The sequence below is a fragment of the Hemicordylus capensis genome, chromosome 5 (genome assembly GCF_027244095.1).
Source record: "Hemicordylus capensis ecotype Gifberg chromosome 5, rHemCap1.1.pri, whole genome shotgun sequence".
Classification (NCBI taxonomy): domain Eukaryota; kingdom Metazoa; phylum Chordata; class Lepidosauria; order Squamata; family Cordylidae; genus Hemicordylus; species Hemicordylus capensis.
Window position 1 is genome coordinate 185326637 of NC_069661.1, and position 22545 is coordinate 185349181.

The following is a 22545-nucleotide window of genomic DNA, read 5'->3' on the forward strand; positions in this document are numbered from 1 at the left end:
AGGGGTAAGAAAGCCCTCCCGCCCTTAAAGTTATACCCCCACCAGGACCCGAACCAGCAAGGGCCGAACCGGTCCGGCAGTTCGGCCATTCCTTAGAATGGCCACCGGACCGGTTCGGACACACCCCTACCGCTGGCTCTGAGTGAGTGCCGAGCCTGCAGCTTCTGGCCTCTGGGACTTCAGCTGTTGAAGACTTTGGAAAGAGAAGGCGCCGGAGGGTGAGTACTTAAAAAAAAAAACCTCTTGCCCACCTTTGGTTTTTAAACCGGTGGTACATATGCTGGTAACCTCTAGGCTTGTAGTTCGGAAACTACAATATGTACAGAGTGAGGCAGCCGGATTGGTCTCTGGGTTTACCTGCAGGGACCATATAACACCGATTCTAAAAGAACTGCACTGGCTGCTGATACGTTTCCAAACGAAATACAAAGTACCGGTTATTACCTATAGAGCCCTTAACGGCTGAGGTCCAGCGTACTTAAGAGAGCACCTTCTCCGTCGTGAACCCTGCACCTATTAAGATCATCTGGAGAGGTCCGGTTATGGTTTCCGCCAACTCGTTTGGTGGCAACTTGGGGCTGCCCCTTCTCTGTGGCTGCCCCAGGGCTTTGGAGCATGCTCCCTGCTGAAAAAAGAGCATCTCCTTCTCTGTTTGCTTTTAGGAGGACCTTGAAGACATACCTAGACTTTTAATTGAAACTGAAATTTTAAATTTTAATGTGTGTTTTTATCTATTGTGATTTTAATCTGTTTTTATGAATTTTAAATGTTTTGTTTTATATTATGTTTTAATCTGTACACCGCCTAGAGATTTCTATATGAGACAGTATAGAAATGCAATCCATCCATCCATCCATCCATCAATAGGACTTACTTGGTTTGGTGGGGAGGGTTTCTGGTTGCTATGTGTTGTGGTGTTTAGGTAGGTGCTGTTGGAAATTCTCTGTGGTGAGAGAATCCCTTTTTCATTATAGCAGAGTGCACAGAGGCACAACACAGCGGAATTTGCTTAGGCATGCATATATGCTGAGAGTAAAGTAACTTGGAGCCAATTCATAGTTTCAAATCAATATATAAGGCATTTATTAAGGAACGCCATTCTAGATAGGAAAGTGAGGAGTTGGGATCTCTAATCTATCTATCTAGCTGGATGCAGATGGATTCTGCATCTTCTCTGCACACATGGTGCAGGGAGAGAAGCTTGCCATGTTGCAAGGTAGCAGGGCAGGTAGGGAAGAGAGAGAGGAAGTAATTTAATCCCTAAGAGTACCAATCTACATTTCAAAGGGATAGTGTCAGAGCAGTGGAGAAGGGATGACCAATGTCTTGACCCTCTAGCCCTCTGACTCACTAGTCTGTCCTCCACTGTCTGAGACAAGAGACAGCGCAAAGTCCTTTAACTTCCAACAGGTGCTAGGTTTTTAAAAACATTTAAAGCCCCTAAACGTCCCTAAGCTCAGGGTGTTGGCTGACAGTCATTAGGTGACAAGCAAAGCTTGGACCAGAGTGGCAGTCAGAAGGAGGGGTCTACCTGCTGGTGGGGCTGGGGGCTGGGTATGAGGCAGGCAGGAGGGGCAGCCTCCCAATCCCCACATCTTCCACCCCAGTAAAGTGGCACGCAGGCTCTCCTATCTAGAAGAGCCTGGCTATGCATCTGCTGGTGGGGGGAGCGCTCCCCTGCCAGGGAAGCTGATGTTTCAGTGACAGGAGTGGACCGAGAGGGCTTGACGACTTCTAGCACAGCCAGACGCCTCTCTTGATCTGCCTTTCCTCTGATCCTGCCCCTCAATGAGACCCTCGCTGGTGAGTCTGGGACTGAGGAGGATACTGCTGAGCCTAGCCCTTCTCGTCCCCAGATAGAGGGCAGTGGTGGTGGTGGTAGATAGCCAGCAGGCCCAGTAGAACCACCATCACCCAAGTGGTCAAAAACCACTGCCAGAGGTGTGTGGTGGCACCTTTACACCTGTCAGAGAGAACCCACACATGCCACCATGTCCACTGCAAGGCACAAGTGACCAGGGAGAAGGACATCAAGCATAGGAATAAGGCCTTGATGTGGAGACACATCCAGCGGCATCACCTTGGCATCCTTTCTGCTGCTGACAATGCTTGTGAGCCTAGTTGTATGCCTTCAACTAGTGCTGGCAAGGGACGTGCACCAGCTTTTCTGAAGCAGGGGACGTTGCCTGTCAAGTCATCAGGCAAGCGTCCTGGTCGCCCAGACCCACATCTCGTCACCCAGAGATGATGGCTCTGGATGACCAGCCTTGCCAGTTTGTGGAGAACGTCAGCTTCTGCCAGCTACTCCAGATGCTTGCCCCCGACTATCAGGTCCCTGCAATGACTACCTTCAGTTGGAGGGTGGTCCCCTCCCTGTACTGGGTGTGTAGGGAATTCTTGTCGGGGCAGCGAGCATGCATTTCACAACTGACCTGTGGAACAGTGTCAGTGGAATGCATACTGCTTTCCTGTCCCTTACTGCTCACTGGTGGGGAGGGGACAGGAGAGAGAGGGGACATCCACTACTGCTGCTGCCATGGCCAGCCCCTCCCATGCAGTGTGGGCCAAGTGGGCTGTGCTGCGTGTGGAGGCAATGGACATTCAGCACACAGTGGATGAGCTGGCGGCTGTCATTGGCCACCATACTGAGGAATGACTATCCAGGAAGCCAAACCTCAGGCGGGGCTTCATTGTCACTGACAATGGAGCCAAAATCACTAAGGCAGTCCAGCAGCTGCAGTGTGTGTCCATACACTGTATGGCCTACATTCTGCACCTGGTGGTGGTGTGGATGCCCTTGGTCTCAAGGAAGCCAAGGTGTCCAGGGAGTGGGGCATCACACATACAGTTCCTTTTGCTTTCACTGCTGCACTTGTGGAGAGGTGCTGCAAGACTGCAGCCTATTTGCACCAGACCAAGAAGGGTAGGCGCTTGCTTTGTAAGCTGCAGAGAGAACTTGGCCCCCCTCGACACCTCTTCTCTGGGGATGGTTAGAACCTATGAAGCTCCACCTTTTTGTTGCTGCAGTGCCTGCAGGAGCAAGAGGAGGCCATCCACAACCTGGCCAGGAGGTGTGACTTGCGGGTGTGCAACCTCTCCAACTTAGAGTGGAAGCTCTTCTCTGAGTCTGCCTCGGCACAACTGTTTGCCACAAAGAGTTGGTGTGCCGAGGCAACACCTCTGAGCCAAGCTTTGCCAGGCATGCGTCTCCTGGAGAAGGTGATGGACAAAATCCAGACCTTGCTGACCACTAGGGATGGCAAAGCCCTGGCAGGTAGGCTGAGGACTGGGGCGGTGGAGAGGCTATGCAAGAAATTGGGTTGCTCGGCAGGCCATGTCTTTGCTTACCTATGTGCCCCAATTATGAAGGGCAACACTGTCACCCCTGCCCAGGTGGAGGGAACTCCTTGTTGAGCAAGTTAAATAGGCGGAGCAGAGAGGCTCAATAGGAACCAGGACAAGGGTGCTGGTGCACCTACTTCTAGTGCGTGTTCCACACCCAGCAGCAGTGGTAGATTCCCTTCCTCCTCTTCCCAGTCCAGCAGCATGGCATCTCTGGCAGCGCCAAGAGCAGGGGCGTATTTAGGGTGGGGCAGGCAGGGCACGTGCCCCGGGCGCCTCTTGAAGGGGGGCGCCATTTCTTAAAATTAAAAAAATGGCCGCCAAAAACAAAATGGCCACCATGCATGCTCAAATGGCTTCTAAGAGGCCCTAGGCCATGTTAGGCCTCACAGAGGCCATTTGAGCATGTGCAGTGGCCATTTTGTTTTCTGAGGCCATTTTTTTAAAAAAATTAAATGGGCCACTGCATGTGCTCAAAAGGCCTTGCCAGGCCTCACAGAGGCCATTTGAGCATGCATTGCAGCTTCCAAAATGGCCACCAAGCCGATCTTTGCAGGCCTGAACAGGCCCGAAAATCAGCCCGGGACGGGCTGTGGCGGTGAATTAAAAGGCAAGTGGGGGGAGGGGGAATGGTGAGTTTGTCTTTGAATCAGTGTGAAATCCTTAGTATAAGACCCACTGGGAGTTTCTTGCTCTCTTTCTCTCATTTTAACTGTCTTTCTGAAAGACTAGAATATATTCCAAGTGGTGACACAGTTTACTCTGCATATCCTTTAATTATTTTCAGAGTATCTGGGAAAAGTCAAATTCTCCATTTATTTTTAAAACTTATGTAATAGTGATGCTACAATGCAGAGTAGAAAATTAGACAGGCACTTCTGTTTAGTTTTCCAAGTATACTTCCACATAGTATATGGGTATTTCATGAGCCCCAACATACTGAAATTTGTAGTTTCCCAGCATTTTTTTGGTCTGGCTACGTCCACTGCTAAATAGTTTTTGAAATATTAAAAGAATAATGAGCTTGACTTGTATTTTTGAGCTGATATTATGGTAAAGTTATCTGAAAGATGGGTGTCAGATGTTTGGACAGGGGGCGCAATTTCAATGCTTGCCCTAGGCGCTATTTTCCCTAGATACGCCTCTGGCCAAGAGTTCCACTTGTTTGTTCCACTCTGTGGTTTAAGCAGGGGTGCCTTGGCTCGAACCGAACCATTGGCCAGTTTGACCAAACTGGAACTTGAGCCGGTGGGACCTGGTTCAGGCCCAGTTCTAACTCAAACCAAACCACCAAATCCGGTTTTGTGCACACTCCTATGATATTCTTTTTGCAATTTATACCCAGAAAATCCACTGTATTTGACTGATCTCATGGTCAAAAATGTGTAGTAATTTCAGCACAAAATGCATCATGCTTTTATTAGGATAAAAGCATGAGGCACTTTACAAGGCACTTTACAATTAGTCCTGTATATGTTAATATATGAATCAGGTGTTTCAAACAGCAGTTTTCCTGCAAAGTTAGGATGCTTTAACCTCCTCTATCTGGACCTGTGTCAGGGATTGCCACGGACCACTGACCGAAGTAAAATTTGGAGGAATCCAATCACGAGGTAGTCAGGGAACCAGTTCATGAGCGGGGGCCTCAGAAGTGAGTCTGAACATGATCAGGAGGGGGCTAGAACCAATGAACCATGAGTCCCAGACATGCCTAGTGAAGCCCCAGCTGGTGTGGAGACCACCGAACCAGGGAGTGGAGACCCATCTAAAGCCCCTCTCAAGGCATTGGAGTCAGGGATGCCACAGAATGGGGGTCTCCGAGAGGGAGACCCGCATACCTGGAACATTGTGTGCATGGTGGGGAGGTCCCCTCGAGACCCTCTGTGGACTTGAGGAGGAGCCTTCCCATCCAATCAAACAGCACCGGAGGAAGGCCTGTGAAGCCCTCTGCAAATGTAGGCAAAGTGCCGGCCTGACTTCTAGAAAGGAACTTGGGTTGAAGGTTACTTGTGAGCAAGGAAAAGTGTCTCCTTGTGAAAAAGAGTTCTACTTTGCAGCCAGCAGGCAGCCCCAGCTGTGACCAATGACTCATTAGGCTCTGCTTTCCAAGCTTCAGCCTTTGAAGCTGCTCAGTCTAGCCTGCTCACTGCTGGAATCACAGCTCTTGTTGGCCTTGTCTCCAGCCCCTGTTGCTTCTGAACCCAGCTAGCAGGAGAGACCTTCAGGCCTCAGCTCAAACTCCCTGTAATCTCTTGCAGCCTTGCTCCACACACTACCAGGTTCCAGATCCTGCTGCTGTCACCCAGTATCTGCCTTCAATCAGGTAGTCCTGATTGAACCTCTACACTGACCTGGGACCTCCCCTGGCAGCCTCAGCATTGTGACCTCAGCAGCATCCCCTAGTAGACTGTGAGTGAGCACTCCTGGCTGTGTGGAGGCTTCACCAATGTGCCAGTGCAGTTGTTTCTAAGCAAGAGATTGTGTCAAATGCACAAGGACCTCAAGGAGAATGTTGCGATGCCAGGTTTAATTCCGTTGCTTTGCTGCAGTGAAAGCTTTAGGAAGAACTCATCCATCAAGTACTGGATACGTGAAATGTCATGTCGCTTAATGAGACATCATATATTATCAGAGCCAAAGTTGTCAGAAGCAGTAGAATCTCATAAAAGGCTCATGTTGAAAGAGTATAAAAGAGTGGTTTTAAATAGGTACATGAAGCTATTACTTATGACTTAATAGGTTTTTCTGTGAGTTGCCATCAAGCATGGACATTTAGCTTGTTGTACTTGTATTGCATGCTGTTAACTATGGTTAATAGTTTGATATCCTTGGAAGTATCATAGAATCACAATGTCAGAAGGCCCCTAAAAAGCGTCATCCCCCGCTGGCTCAAACCACAATCTTTTGTATATTCATTTCCTACAAATTGCTAATAGAGCATACCATTCTACAAATGGAACACAGCAGGAATAAGCAAGTCATATTCGGGTGCTTTCAGAACAGTCAGTTCTGTTCTGAGCTCACCTCATCTGTTCATATCTCACCAGATATGTTCTCAGGTGAACATATTTAAACTTAAAAAGCTGATCAGTTTATAAGGAATCAGACTGTTTGTCCGTCAAGTTGGGTATTGTCTATTGACTGGCAGTATTGTCTTAGATGGGGGGGGTGTTGTTTGCTCCAAGGCCGATTTGGAGATACCTGAGCTCCTAGGCTTATTATACCTGACATCTTCTGCACACTGCATGCCAAATCATGGGCTCTACAACTAAGCTCCAACCCTTCAAGTGTCAAAAAGATCTGCAAAAGGAAGCACAACTAATCGAGCTCCTCCCTCTTCTGCCTGGAGTTAATTGCTAAAGTCATTGCCCTGGATGAAAATGCTGAAATGCTATGGGAAATTAAAATGTTGGATACGTTGCTATTGGCACTATATAAGACACTGCTTTGTTGAGTGATTTCAGGTTATGTGCCTGAAAGAGCAATAGCCTACCCACATTGCAGTCCATCAGTACTACTTTTGCTTGAGAATCCCTTCTATAATATGACTGAGAGCTTCAGCCATTCATACAGCTACCTCCCATGGTTTGAGGAGCAGAGAATATACTATACTAAGAGGATCCTCTTACTGTAATGGGACAATACATCATGGATTTTTATTTAGCTTCCTGACTCTGACAGTATTAGGGAGGGAACAACATTATAGGAAAATTCCAGATGAGATTGCAGTGGCTGTATGAATAGGTCCATATGGAGGCCCTGGTTCAAAGAACTGACCTCTATATGATCTCCAACAGTCATGAGCCTATTAGCCACTGCATGCATACTCATGGATGATCATGTATGGTCCATCAAGGACTGACCCAGAAAATTGTTGCTGTTGAGAGCTAATGTGGTATAATGTTTAGAGTGCTGGATTTGGAGTGGACCTGGGCCAGGCAAAACTGGATTCAAAGCCTCATTTGACCACTTTTCCTTCCATACATGATTGTTTCATTCAGTTACTTACCTTTCCTCTTGCCAAGATTCCCTTTCCTGAATGGTGTGAACTGATTGGCATCCCCTTTGACATAAATGAACGGTTTGGTGATACAGTATAATGAATCTTGCTCTTGAGAACAATTTGTTAGCCATTGAAATTGACAGACTAATCATTTTAATGGCAGGATCAAATTGGCATTTTTCTTCTGAGCACATATTTTTAATGGCAATAGTAAGGTCATATGTCACCACTCAGTTAAGAACAGTGTGTGCCAAAAGTTATAGAAAAACCAATTAAGTTGATTTTCTTTTTATTTCAATAAAGTATCTAACTTTTTTATTGCGGGACTGAACATATCCACTAAGCCATTCTGAAGTTGCTTATCACTTTCAGAATGATTGTATAGATAAGAATTATTGCTATTCAGCACCAGCTGTGGTTTGTAAGCAAGGCTCTTAACGGCATAGGTTACCTAAAATACTGCATTCATGTCTATAAACTTGCTCAAGTTTTTAAGACTGGTGTGGGAGGCCCTACTTGTTGGTCCATTTCTGTTGCAAGTACAGTTGGCTGGTACTGGGGAGAGGGTCTTCTCAGTAATGTCACCATAGTTGTGTAATACTCTGCTACCAGGATCAGATTCTGATTATCTATCCTGGTTAAATGTGAGTTAAACACAGCAATTTGACCACGATTGCCCAGAAATTCTGGGTCCTCACAATCTGCTCCACAGGCTCAGCAATCGTGGTTAACCTTTTAATCAGGATTGGCGTGATTAAGGCTGCATTCACACAGTCTTTTTATAAAACATGACCTGCGGTAGTGAAACATAGTTCTTCAGAATGATTAAACCAGCTAACTGGGCATGAAGGGATCTTTTTAACGTGGTGATTCTTTCTTTGGTGGTATATAAATAGTTGTAGTTGTTGGAAGGAGATAAACCAACACTATATTGCAGTACTGCTATGAAAAATCAACATTGATTTTCTGACTGCATGAGTGTGGGAACATTAGGAACTTCTTAAGATCTTAATTAAATCAAGAGCCTTGATTTCATCCAACCCTGTAACACTGGCAACTGTAGTATATATCTGAAACACAGCAGAACCTTATTTTTTGCAATAGCCCCCCAGTAGTGCTGTCAAATGAAAACAACAAATCTAATAACACATTGTTACCAATTTCACTTTTAATCTATTTTATTGCTGTCCCATTATTACTTAACTTTTCCATTGGCTAGTTTTTCCACTCAAATTTCATTTTGGGATTATTTATTCTCTTGAGACTTCTGTTTACTGCTGCTCGTTTAGTTTCTGGTGCACAAAGCACAAACAAGGCCATTAGGCTCCTGAGTACAATTCCATTATCTTCAACAGAACTGCATACTGTAGTGTGTTCCCTGGGTTTTTTTAAAATGCTTTGCTTCTTGAAAACACTTTGTACCATTCAAATAAATTTGAACAGATTTGTCCAATAACTTTTATTCTGTTTTATTTAATCTTTTTATTAAATATATACATTATCTTTATTTACAGACAGTTAAAATGTGAGCATTTGTACATGTATAAATGGGAAGTCACGATACAAATGAAAAGTATACTTAGATGGAAAATCAAACAAAGATCTACAACTCTCAAGGTAACGTGAAACACCTATACTTATACTAGTTTAAACTGAGATTGTATCCCTGTTTAATACACCAAAACACACAATATAAAAGTGTAACCTTTCTTCCCTTTCATGTGTACAATCTCAGCAAATTTTAACAATTAATCCATATAACCCAACAGAATATTAGGTTAAGGGGTTGGATTATTGCAAACTTCATATTTGGTCACTGGCATAATTGAACAAACCACCAAAGTAAGGTAGTTTTGATCATATCTACCATGCATGTATGAAAGTTGATTTCTTACAATACCAGCATTTATCATATAAACTTTTTGCAACCTGTGAATAAGGGATCAGTAGTCCTTAATTTAAAATGGGAGGAAGGAGAGGGTGACCCATGAAATGTATGTCTGTAAAGCAAAGTCTAAAATGGTAAATTTACTTTTAGGCTCATCAGTCTTTCCTCTTCCTTTGCAAGAGGTTATAAAGGGATTTTAAAAACTCTTTAGGGATTTAAAAACCCAGTTCTCATGAAATATATTTAGTACAAGATTACTAAAGTGGCTTGATGGTACAGGAATGGCAATTTACATTGTGGCCAAATGAAAGTGGCAATATGCTTGAGCCAATATACCTGAATTTAAATTGCTACAGCCCCATTAGCTAATTGATTTCAATTAAAGCCCATTCTATGAACGTTTAAAATGGGTTAAACAGCTTGTATATCACAGTATTAATATGCTATACAGCTAGCAGCTGAAGAGTTGGAGTATACAAGCACTCCAAAACAGTAACAACATAAACATGTCCATAATATCTTACGATTGCATATCAACAAAAGAAACCCAATGCATTATGACAAGGACATCCCATCTGGATTGTTTTCTCCAGGTCACACCCTTATCTTTATTAGCCTTAGTCTATGCCAGAATAATAATAGAATAGTGACATATTAATATATAGTAAGAAAGTTTCTTTCAGTTCAAGCTGACTACACAGCCATAAAATTACTTCTGTGTGTTTGTATGCATATGTTTTGTTAGAGTTGAGGGCTTATCTCTCAGATACATAACATGGATATTCACTAAAACTCTCTCAGGCCAATAAAGTCCACGTTTTAAGAAAGGGAAAGGGTTGCTGATTGTTCCTCTGTATGGGTATATATGTTTATATTCATGGTGGAAGAGACTCCAGGCTATAATATGAGATTGTCCAAGTGAGAAAGACAGATACACTGAGAAGAACTCAAATGCTTGTCATGAGTGTACATCTTTATACATTATTAATAGCAAAATGACACCACTGACTACATTCCATGGTGGCTAGTAAAATGGGAAAGTACTATAAACGTCAGTTACACTCTTAAGTCTGCATAGTTATCTAGAAAACTCTTTTGTATTGTTTCTGTTAACTCAGTTGTCTGACAGCATTGTGCCACAAATCAACAAAGAAACTTACATGTTCTGTACTTGGAAATTTTATAAAGTCATTACTGAAATTTTACATTTTAGAACCAACAAGAATCAATTCAGGGAGGACAAACATATGGTGTTACCTTAGATAAGAAAATTAAGTGAAAAGAAATTGTAATGAGAACCAGTAAACTAGAGACCAAGCCAGCCTCACCTTCCTGTTCTGGATCAGGACCTCTGAACTGCACCACCGACACAGAGGCCCAGTGCAGGCATAATGCTAAATTATGGTTTAGAACTACAAGAATGAGTCTCAGCTTTCCCCTCCCATCTCCTCTACTAAGCACAAAATAGATCTAAAGCAGACCTGCACAAAAGAAAGGCCAGGAGCCAGCCCCAGCCCACAGGGGCTTTTTTTTCTGGCCTGCAGCAACAGCAGGAGGAGCAACAAAGAGCTTTTGGCCTGCCCTGCCTACCGGCAACAGCAGCTCATTGCAACTGGCCATTTAAGACCAGATATCCCTGGGTCAGAGCCAGCTGACATGATCATTGCTCTTGTCTCTTGCTTCTCCCCACAACTCCAAACCTCTGCCACCTCACTTTCATATTTCAAATAATTAATTTTAATGTAGTTATGCATGTAGTTGTGCACTCCTGATCTAAAGCTTCCACATCCATTTTAGAACAAGCCACAGTTCTGCATTACATACAAACAAACGTAGGGAACTGTGGCTTTCCTCTAAATATAGTTATACCAGAAACAGTTTGATTCTGGTTTGTTTTAATTTAATAATATAGTTAAAACAAACCACGCTCTACCAAATTATACATGAAACAGAACTGCCATTTGTTCTAAAATGAATGCAGAAGCTTTAAATACCCTCCTTTCATGCTTGAGAAAGGAGGAGAGGGGGGAAGGAGTGTGAGCCTCTGGCTTATGGAGACAAAGTGGCCATTCACAAGACCTATTGGGTGGGTGAGGGGAAGGCTTCCCAAACCTTGCCTCCCCCCCACCTGACAATTACTGTTCAGCTGATGGGAGCGCAGAGGCACTCCCATATAGTCGGCGCTGCTCCATGCAGTGCAGAGCAGGGCGGATTGATCTGAGGCTGGGAATCATTGTCCCAGCCTCTGTGAAGCCCACAATGCACCGTGCGACACACGCACTGCATTGGGGGATTCCCCCAAGATACAGGCATTCTAGGCACATGTCTCTGTGTGCAGCCAGGCTGGAACCAGCCTGTGCTCACACATAAGCAGGGTTAAGGGAGCACTTGTTCCCTGTACCTCAGCTAACAGCTGGGCTTAAAAACTGGACTACATGGTGCTGGCCCGCCAGGATCGGGGCACAGCCTAATACAGGCTGGCCATCCCTAGTCCAGGTTAGGCTGCACGTGAGAACAGCTTCACATCCTCATAGCACTAAATCATAATTTAGCATCATGTCTGAATCAGGCTACCAGACCAATGTCAACATGGGAGCAGGAAGTACCCAATCAGCAAGAGCACAGCAGGCACACACTGTAACTGCCATACACCAGGGTCCCTTTGGACCTTTTCAAACCCCTTCAAAGCACGGTCTGATTTCAACCACCCACGTGAAATGGCTAAAATCACCACCTCCTCTGGGCAGGAGCGGAGGATGAGTTAATTGGCAACTCTTTATTTAATATAAAAAAGATGATTTGTTGTTGTTAAAGCAGCAATGGCCCCTTCTCTTAGAACATTAAGATGATAATCAAAGCTCAGGAACCAAACCCTTGCAGAGATGTAATCCTACTCAAATATAAATACGATTACCACAGTTTGAAGGCATGAGAAGTTCTGATGTACACCCCAGTATAATACATACAACAGCTTCGCCATGCACTCCAGCAGATAACATTTTACATTTCTCTCCATTCGGTAGAGCTTTCTCCAACTTTGTAGCAAATGGGGAAGCCAGTACTGACATGAAATTCTGTGTGGATCACCCAAGCAGCTCTAGATTGGGCCGATTCACTTAGATCTCATACATTCCAGTTTGTGTAAAACGTTAGCCATGGACATTAAAATTATGTTTAAAATCTTTTAGTAATTTTGAAGTTTAGGGTGGTGTTTAGAGGTTGCAGAATGTTTCTCAACCAGCAACTTCTAATTCCTTTCCTATATTTCCAGTTTAGAACCGCATTTGCATTGCTATACACAGTTCATCATTCAATAGCACTGATCATGAGGTTAATACACTGAAATTGCAGCCCTGTGCTCAGTTACAAGCATGTTATTCTCACTCATTTCTATGAGAGCTGTATCGAAACTGCACAGGATTACACTTCAAAGGAAGATCTGGACAAGTATTCTTATTGTGGTGTTGCAACAACTGCATTTAATCTTACCTCTATATTAATTATGATAAGAGCAAAAAGATATTTAAAGCTGCCTTCTTAGAAAAATATTATATGTTACTGTTTTTCTCCCTGAATACACATTCGTAAACCTTTTCTAGTCTAATTTACAGCCTTTATTTACATTAATGCAGACCCATCATATTTATACAAATAGGATAACTGATAGCTATGACCAGCTAAAGTGCCTTTATAAAGTGCTGTTCTGGTACTCAAGGATTCATCAGGTGTGGTTTTTTAAATAAATGGTTCAGGAAGAAATGGGAATGAACTTCATAGATTGTGACAAATTTGGAGATTCTCTCCATGTGTCCAAACTGTGTGTTGGACTTCTGTTATTAGTGAAAGAAGACTGTCTTCTGCTGATGCTCTCAGAGTCTTCTTTATTCAGCCTTTGCTTTACTTTTTGACAGCACATGAAGCTTTGTAAGAAATCTTGCAAGAGGTGCCCACTGAAGAACATGTAGATCCATGGATTGCAACAACTATTCAAGCTGGACAGAAGGGCAGTGACTGTAACTACAGTGTCTTCAGACTCTGTCAAAAGAAAACATTGCTTAGCAACACTCTGCAGTGCCATAAACCATTTATTTTTAATTCTGAGTCTTTAACAAATGAGCAAGGACTAAAATTTGAAACAGAATAGCTGGGTTTTGTACGCAAGAAATCGTGAAAGTCTATACAGAGCCTTGTACTACAAATGCAAAGGAAGTGGAAACATCTATTTCATCTATCAGACACAGACTAGCTGCGTGAGTTCTCTATCAGTGCATTATTGCATAACATAAATAGTGGGTGTTTGACCACTTATGACAGTATTGCCCTTCATAGCAGATTTTGTCCCCTGTGTTGTTTGCTTATTTATTTAGCTTGCTAGAAACAATCTACACAGTTCCTAGACTAAAGGTTTAGATTCTTCTGGTTTATTGTTATAGTTCTAATTACAAAGATGGACGTGCCTAAACCGCAGTTTGAAGTGTGGTTCAAGCACAGTTCGGAAGCGGCCTGGGATAGCTTTAAGAAAGAGGAGAGCAGATCCTTTCCTGCTCTCCGCCGCCCCATGCAATTTCCTACTGGGCCGGAGCTCGGCCCAAGCACATGTGGTGGTGCTGACCATGCAAATGGTGCCTGTGCATGCATGGGTGCCATGTGTGTGCTGGTGCTGTATGGGGGTATTTGGACCAAGTGCCACCCCATCAAGAAGCTGCATGGGGTGGCAGAGAGCAGGTAAGATCCTGTTCTCTTTCTTAAAGCTCTCCACACCACTTCCAAACTCTGCCTGAACCACGCTTTGAACTGGGGCATATTCCTAATATGTATGATACCTAATTGTGTCTTGCTTATAAACTTGTGTTTTTCATTGCTTTATATAATGTATATTATATGATATAAATATATTAAAGAAGAACAGCAGGTATTAATTAAGCTTATCATTTCACAATCCCCTAATATTATAAATATATTTTTCTTAGAAAAAACATTGAGGCATTTTCAGCTTAGCAATATAAGTGCTCAATTTAGCAGAGTACTTAAACAGAAGTTCCAGTAGGCCAAGGATACAACTGTTAAAAAATCAAGGGTTTTTAAAACAAAAGAAATAGTTATTCCTCAGTCCTATTTTGAAAAGAACACCCAGTATTTGTGTCATATAATGCATGATTTTGCCCCTAGGCAAATCAAATTTTCAAAGATATTCATTTGGGTAATTCCTTTAATACCTCTTGATAGTTTGATCAGAAATGACGGTTACAAAAGTTTCATGATATGTGAAAAGTTTGTTATTTAGGATGCTATAGGGCATATATCAGTAGATAATATATTCAGGAGGATATCATTTGCTACTCAGCTATATCGTAATATCTAGTCTAGATATACTATAAAACTAGAAATCTGAGCAGTTTGCCATTGAGGCAGTTGAAATCTGGGAATAATCAGCTAAAGCAGACTAGGCACCAAAAGACAATACATCTGTTTGACAACACCTGTCTGCAAGTTAATGTTTATGTATTTATTAGATTTACATACCGCCCTTCCAAAATGGCTCAGGGTGGTTCACAGCATGATGAAAACAATTAAAACAAATTAACAATTAAAAACTATTAAAACACAATAAAACCAATAAAACAGCTAAAAGCCCTGAAAATCAGGACAATAGTTTAAAACAATTTAAAACAGTTAATCATTTAAAACCCTGGAAGGCCAGGCCAAATAGGTAGGTTTTAAGGGCTCTCCTGAAGGATGGCAATGATCTCAAATTACGAATTTCTGCTGGGAGTGCATTCCACAGCCCAGGAGCAGCTACAGAGAAGGCCCACCTCTGCGTCGCCACCAGATGAACCGGTGGCAACTGGAGACAGACCTCCTCAGATGATCTTAAGGTGCGGTGGGGATCATGTAAAAGAAGGCACTCTCTTAGATAACTCGGACCTAGGCCATTCAGGGCTTTAAAGGTAATAACCAGCACTTTGTATTTTACAAAGTTAATAATAATAGATTGCAATAATTATCAAAATATAACCGTGTCAGTTCTGCAATGTTTGCATAATATGTTTGTTAATTACACTAATGGAATCTTAGTACAGTAGCAGCAGCCGCCATGGTAGCAGTAAAACAGAGAGTAAGAGTAAGGATTTGCTGTGTTCTCTCTGGAAATTTTTAACAAACATAAATGTAAACAACACTTCTGAATCTCTAGATCTTGATGGCAACTTTATTGATTTTTTCTTCCTTAAAAAGAAAACAATGGTGGTAATGAATTACAATACTTAGTGGTATATTAAAATATTTTCAGAATTGGTTGGGGCTAACAACCCAGTCTGGGACAGAGTGGTTTCCATGAATATTGCTATAGGAACGTCCTGTGTTTGGAAGTAAATATTGTTGAATACTGAGTTGTTCATTTAGTGAGAATGTGTGAGAGGCCTTCTCAGTGGCAGCAATCAGACTATGGAACTCACTGCTCTGTGAGATCTATCTGTCACACTCTTTGCTGCCTTTCAATTGTCTTTTAAATACTTTTCTTGTTTAAGTGGGCTTTTATTCTTTAGTTAATCATTGGATTTTGTATTATCTGCCATCTCCTGCTCATTCTCTGCGTTGTTGTATATTGTTTATTTATTTGTTAGATTTTTATACCTCCTTACCCAGATGGCTCTAGGTGGTTCACAAATATAAAAACAGATAAGAAACAAATAACTCATTAAAACCATTTTAAAATCATTTCAGTAGCCACTAAAGGCCCAGCTAAAAAGATATATTTTTAGGGCTCCTTTAAAGCCCTAAAACTCTTAAGCTTCTATTATTCACAGAAAGTGCATTCCAGAGCCCAGGAACAGCTACAGAGAAGGCCCGATCTGAGTCACCGCCAGGTGAGCTGGTGGCAGCCAGAGACGGACCTCTCCTGATCACCTTAAAGTGCAGTGGGAATCATAATGAAGAAGGCACACTCCAAGGTAATCCAGTCCTAAGCCACTGAGGAGTTTAAAGGCAAGTACTAGAACATTGTATTCTGCCTGTAAACATATTGGCAGCCAGTGCACCTGTTCTAAAACAGGCATAAACTGGTCTCTCCCGAGAAATCCTAGACACCAATCTGACTGCTGCATTTTGAACTAATTGAAGTTTCTGAATGACAAAGGCCGCTCCACATACAGTGCATTGCAGTAGTCAAGCTGAGAAGTTACCAGTTCATGCACCAGTTTTGAGACCATTATTTTCAAGGAACAGACGCAGCTGTCGTATCAGCTGAAGTTGATAGAAAGCGCTCCTGGCCATAGCCTCCACCTGAAACTCCAGGGTGAGGCCTGGGTCCAGAAACACTCCCAAGCTACATACCTGCTCCTGTAGGGGGAATGCAACCCCATACAGAACAGGAGGTTTTATCACATCCCTCGAATTATGACCCCTCACCATTAGTATCTTCGTCTTGTTTGGATTCAGCTTCAATGTATTATCCCTTGTTGGTTTTTTTAATATTAAAGTCAACACTTCAAATATATGGATTTTATACATTGTCTTTCAGAGACATATTTCAGGAAGTGAAAAGGACTTTAGGAGGGACGGGGAGCAGCAAAACCTCCCTCTCCGCACACACTTGGCTGCAAAAGCCTTTAGATGAGCTATGCTGCAGCCATTTGAGATGATGCCGCTCTTGCTATGCCTTCCTAAGGCTGTGCAGCATGTCAGTCATTAATAATAATAATAATAATAATAATTTATTTTATCTATTTTTACATTTTATATCCCGCTCTTCCTCCAAGGAGCCCAGAGCGGTGTACTACATACTTAGGCTTCTCCTCACAACAACAACCCTGTAAAGTAGATTAGGCTGAGAGAGAGCGACTGGCCCAGAGTCACCCAGCTAGTTTCATGGCTGAATAGGGATTTGAACTCGGGTCTCCCCGGTCCTAGTCCAGCACTCTAGCCACTACACCACGCTGGCTCCCATAATGGCCCACTTGTTGCAGATTTCTGATCAGTCCATGCTGCTGCGGGCATCTCAGGAAGCCTTGATGGTCTTGCATAAGAGTGCAAATACTTAAAGTTGCGTGTTGGCACTTAGAGAGAGCAACTTATATTGTTTTCAATATAAGCTGTGCTCCTGAAGTGCAGATGTGCAACTTTAAGTATTTGCACACTTGTGCAAGACCACCAACTCTTCCTTAGAGGCCCACAGCAGCTTTAGTTGATTTGAAATGCCTGTATAATACTGTGGAACATGTGGAGGAGGAGGAGGAGGATAATAAATAAATAATTGCATAGCTTTCTTATTTTGCGGACATATCTTTGAAGGCATAGAGCACTTCCAGAGGCAGGGAAGATCAGCAAATATTGCTGTCCCCCCGCCCCATCATGTGTGCACACTGGGGACATGTCGGGACCTACCCCAGGATAGGGAGATAATTCTCAGCCAGAGGATATGGGGATGTCATCAGATGAGGAACCTCTGCTCAGGGAACCCAAGGAAAGCATCCCCACTCATGTAGAGCTCAAAGACTCAGTGGAGATTCATCACACTACCTCAGGAACCCCCCAAATGACTCCAGTTCTGGGGGCACCCCAGGGGAGGAACTGTCCCAGGGGAGGAACCAGCCCCACCAATAGAAATACCAGAACCCTCTGGTATCCCCAGGGTACCAGGAACTTCTGAGGAGGATATAGCTATTATGAGATCCCAGACACCTTTCAATACTGAGATCCCTAAAATACAAACTCCCACACTGCAGACTCCCAGAAAGACCTCTACATGCCCGCTGACTCACAGATGCCATCGGAACAGAGAACGCCTTCAGGTCAGGTGCAGAATTGCCTATCTTGCAGCAGGAGACCTATCTGCTGATGGTTCTTCTCAAGAGGTGTAGCAGTTCTGAAGACCTACTGGTGAGGAGGGTTTGTCTTATGGCCGGCAGGCAAGCAAGCAAGGATCTGGCGGTTTCCTAGCCCATTTAAGCCATTTCTTATCTTGGAAACCTTGCTGGAAACAACAGCTCTTTTAGAGCACCTGCTCATGGACCGTTGTGCTAGAAATCAGCTCCAACACAGAGACCTGCAGTCTCTTGACTCCCTGCACCTGTATATCAACCCTTGTGACCGCCTTCAGCCTTTTCAGCCTCTGTTCCTGCTCCTGGAATTTGACTCCCATGAACTGGTCTCTGCTCCCAGATTGTGCCTTTGGCATCCTGCCACGTGGACCTCCGTGAGTTATCACCGCTCCTGCATATCCTGGTGCATGACAGGAAGTGGGAAAGCCTCTGGCTGTGTTAAGAACAGTCTCCTGCTGTATCCTCACTTTAAGCAGGATGTCAGCCAATAGTAACAAATCTACCTACTATGCTGCCTTTCAGAAGTAACTGAATGGTGTGTAGAGTAACACTGACATAGCTAATTCTGTAGTGCCTAAAATCCTTATAGGATTACCGTATATACTCGAGTATAAGCCGATCTGAATATAAGCCGAGGTACCTAATTTTACCTAAGAAACCAAAAAACTGATTGACTCGAGTATAAGCCTAGGGTGGGAAATGCAGCAGCTACTGGTGAGTTTCAATAATCAAAATAAATGCCAATAAAATTACATTAATTGAGACAACAGTGGGATATATTGTGACCAGTATGTACTTTATTACAGGGGGACATTTTAGCACCAGCAGATAGATGACTCGAGTATAAGCCGAGGCTGATTTTTTCAGCACATTTTGGGTGCTGAAAAATTCGGCTTAAACTCGAGTATATACGGTATGTGCTTTATATAGAGTCAGACTATCGGTCCTTCCAGCCTGGTCTTGTCTACTCTGGCTGGCTGCAAATCTCCTGAGCTTCAGAAAGGGATCTTTAGTCCTACTTGAAGATGCCATTGACTAGACCTGAGACATTCTACACACAAAACATGTACTCTGCAACTTAACTACAGTCCATTCCCAACCCAGTTCTAGTCCCACCACACCATGTCACTCAATCTCCCAATCCTGTGCTGTGAAAACTGCTTTATGAGATGCTGCTAAACTAATGGCACCACTTAATCCTGGGACATTCATCCTGGAGGCAAGTGCCACAGGGCTCTGTGCTGTTCAAGATTTTCATAAGTGGCTTGGAGGAGGGAGCAGAGAGGATGCTTATCAAATTTGGGGATGACACAAAGCTGGGGGTGGGGATAGCTAACACCTTAGAAGACAGAATCAAGATTCAATCTGATCTGGAGAGGCTTGAATATTGGGCCAAAACCAACAAGATGATGTTCAACAGAGACAAAAGTAAAACCCTGTATATGGTCAAGAAAAATAAAATATGCAACTACAGGACGCGGGGCCTGGCTTGGCAGCAGTACATATGAAAGGGGCCTAGGTGTCCAGGCAGACAAGATGCATATGAACCAGCCGTTTGATGCAGCTACTAAAAATGTGAATGCAGTCTTTGGCTGCATCAATGGAAGCATAGGGTTTATCTAGACTAGAGCATGAGAAGTAATCATCTACTCTTTTCTGCACTGGTGACACCAATAACACTGATCAGCAACACTGATGCTGTTGAGAATGAGTGGTTGTGCTAACAATCTTCTGTAGTTCCCCCCTGCAGTTTCCACGACAATGAGGAAAACTGTGGAAGTGCTGCTAACGTAACTGCCCATTCTTAACAGCATTGGAGCTGCTTTCTGAGTCTGCAGTAGCACCGGGCCAAAGTGTTATGGAACTGTTATGCTGCGCATCATGTGCACCCTTGTATGCCATCCAAGACCCTCTGCAGCAGAGTCACCCCCATGTGCTCTATATAATATATGCACCCCCCCAAATTAAACCTCTACTTCCGCATAAGAAAACTTTTCTTCCATTGTATTTATTCTGTATTTCTATATCAGCACACCACTAGATTTTTTAAAACTGCATAAATATAAATAAAATTTTAGAAGCCCTTCCCCAAAACAATACATTTTCTTTCTACAGTTTTTCATTTCTACATTTTTTCAGTTCTGTACCAACTGAGCCTACATTTCAACACACAATAAAATCTTCAAAATAAAAGCAATACAAAAAACACTTGACTTCTGTAAAAGAAAATAAAAAAGACCTCCCCCACCCCGCATCATCTTAAGAACTTACTTAATGACTTTTTTCTTTCCTATAGAAGTCCATTAATCATTACTTATAGCACAAATTCTAGAAATATAAATATGGGGAAAACACAAATTTTGGCATTATTCAGCAGGGGAATTTTTCATAAACATCACTACTTTTGTAGTCATTACCAAATACTACACTTGAGCTCATACCTACAAACTTTTAGAAAACAATTGTAAAATCCTTTTTATTCTTGCCATTCAAAAGCTGATAAAAGCTTGAACAAGCACCATCTTCAGAAATCATCAGAATTTCAGCCCTTGCCTATTGTTCTTGCAGAATTCTAGCCTTGTTTACTATGAATATATTTCATGAGTTACTCCTTTGGCTATTTGTCTTCTGTCAGAGCTTTGCAGGCAAATAACTGGCTACTTGGTTCAAATTAACATGTAACATTCAGCCTCTTTCCTCCCAATGCATCTTGGCCCTTGTTGCTTCCTTTCAGTGGCCAAACTACAATGCTGCAGTAACAACAGAAGTTGCAAATGGCAAAATTCCTCTTCTATGCAACTCTCAAAGGTACTTAATCCTTTACTTAATCCTGAGTGGTGCACAGGACCTGGGCGCTTTCCAGACTAGCTGCTCATCATCAGCAAAATGCATCCGTTCGGGCAAGTCACATTCAAAAAGTAAACAGCAGACAGATGCGAAGACCTGGAAAAACAGCAACTTTTTCATGCTGGATATATGACGTCCTTGCTCTATATTGCAGCGATTAAATTTACAAGGCATTGGCAATGTGAACGGCACCCTGCTGTCCGCATAGGTACTGCATAGGGACTACGGTGTCACGACGAAGGAAGTGTGGAAGCACACTTCCGAGAATTGTCCTGACCCTGTTGTAGGGTCTATTCTTGAAAGTGCCCTGATGTCAGAGTTGCAGAACCATTGGGAAACAGTGACCATAGTGTGATCCAATTCAGCATATATGTAAGTGGAGAATTGTCAAGGAAGTCCAACACAGATGTGTTGGACTTCAGAAGAGGAAACTTCTAAAAAATGAGGGGGCTGGTAAAAAGGAAGTTGAACGGGAAAGACAGGAGGGTCAAATCATTCCAGAAAGCATGAAACATTTAAAAACACAATACTAGAAGTTCAGTTGGAATATATACCAAGAAGGAGGAAAGGTACAAGAATGAGGACGCCAGCGTGGCTAACAAGTAGAGCCAGGGAAGCTATAAAAAGGAAGAAGACTTCCTTTAGAAAATGGAAGTCCTGCCATAATGAAGATAACAGAAAGGAACATAAACTCTGGCAAAAGAAATGCAAGGAGACAATCAGGGATGCAAAAAGAGAGTTTGAGGAAGATATAGCTACAAGTGTCAAGGGAAATAAAAACTTCTTCAAATATATCAGAAGTAGAAAACCTGCCAGGGAGGTGGTTGGACCCTTAGATGATGAGGGTGTGAGAGAGTTTATTAAAGAGGATAAGGAGATTGCAGAAAAGCTGAATGAGGTCTTTGCATCTGTCTGCACGGCAGAGGATACTGATCATATACCCTCTCCAGAATTTAGCTTTTCAGGTTTAGCAGCTGAAGAACTGGGCCAATGTGAGGTGACAAGGGAAGATGTTCTAAACTGTCTTGAAAAATTAAAAATTAACAAATTGCCAGGGCCAGATGGCATCCACCCAAGAGTTCTGAAGGAACTCCAATGTGAAATTGCTGATCAACTAGCAAAAATATGTAACTTGTCCCTACAATCAGGCTCTGTACCAGAGGACTGGAAAGTAGCCACTGTAACTCCGATTTTCAAAAAGCGATTCAGGGGTGATCTAGGAAATTACAGGCCGGTCAGCTTAACTTCAGTGCTGGGTAAATTGATGGAAAGCATACTTAAGGACAAAATTGTTAAACATATAGAAGAATAGGCCTTGCTGAAGAAGAACAAGCATGGCTTCTGTAAGAGAAAGTCTTACTTCACTATCCTTTTGGAGTTCAGAGTGTCAATAGGCATGTGGATAAAGGTGATCCAGTTGGCATAGTATACTTGGATTTCTAAAAAGCTTTTGACAAAGTTCCCCACCAAAGGCTCTTGCGTAAGCTTAACAGTCATGGAATAAGTGGCCAGGTTCATGTGTGGATTGGTAGTGGTTGAAGGACAGGAAGCAGAGGGTAGGAATAAATGGATAGTTTTCCTAATGTAGGTAGGAATTGGGGCCCCCCAGGGATCGGTACTGGGACCAGTGCTCTTCTGCTTGTTCA

General features: G+C 43.0%; 1 protein-coding gene and 1 long non-coding RNA gene across 3 annotated transcripts in view; one reads left to right on the plus strand and one right to left on the minus strand.

Moving 5' to 3' along the window:
• Positions 1-14148, plus strand: LOC128327266 (uncharacterized). The gene is made up of 3 exons (XR_008308554.1): positions 1-218; positions 8860-8962; positions 13145-14148. It is a non-coding gene; the product is annotated as an uncharacterized LOC128327266 (long non-coding RNA).
• Positions 8820-22545, minus strand: part of AVPR1A (arginine vasopressin receptor 1A) — a 27329-nt gene continuing 13603 nt past the window's right edge. The window contains exons 2-3 of one of the 2 annotated variants that reach the window (XM_053255836.1): positions 13145-13268; positions 8820-8962 (exon numbers count right to left, since the gene is read on the minus strand). In XM_053255836.1, the coding sequence (XP_053111811.1) occupies positions 8854-8962; positions 13145-13268 (233 nt within the window). In that variant the 3' untranslated portion in view covers positions 8820-8853. Of the gene's footprint in view, positions 13269-22545 lie in introns of both variants that reach the window. The other variant, XM_053255835.1, reaches the window with a different exon arrangement.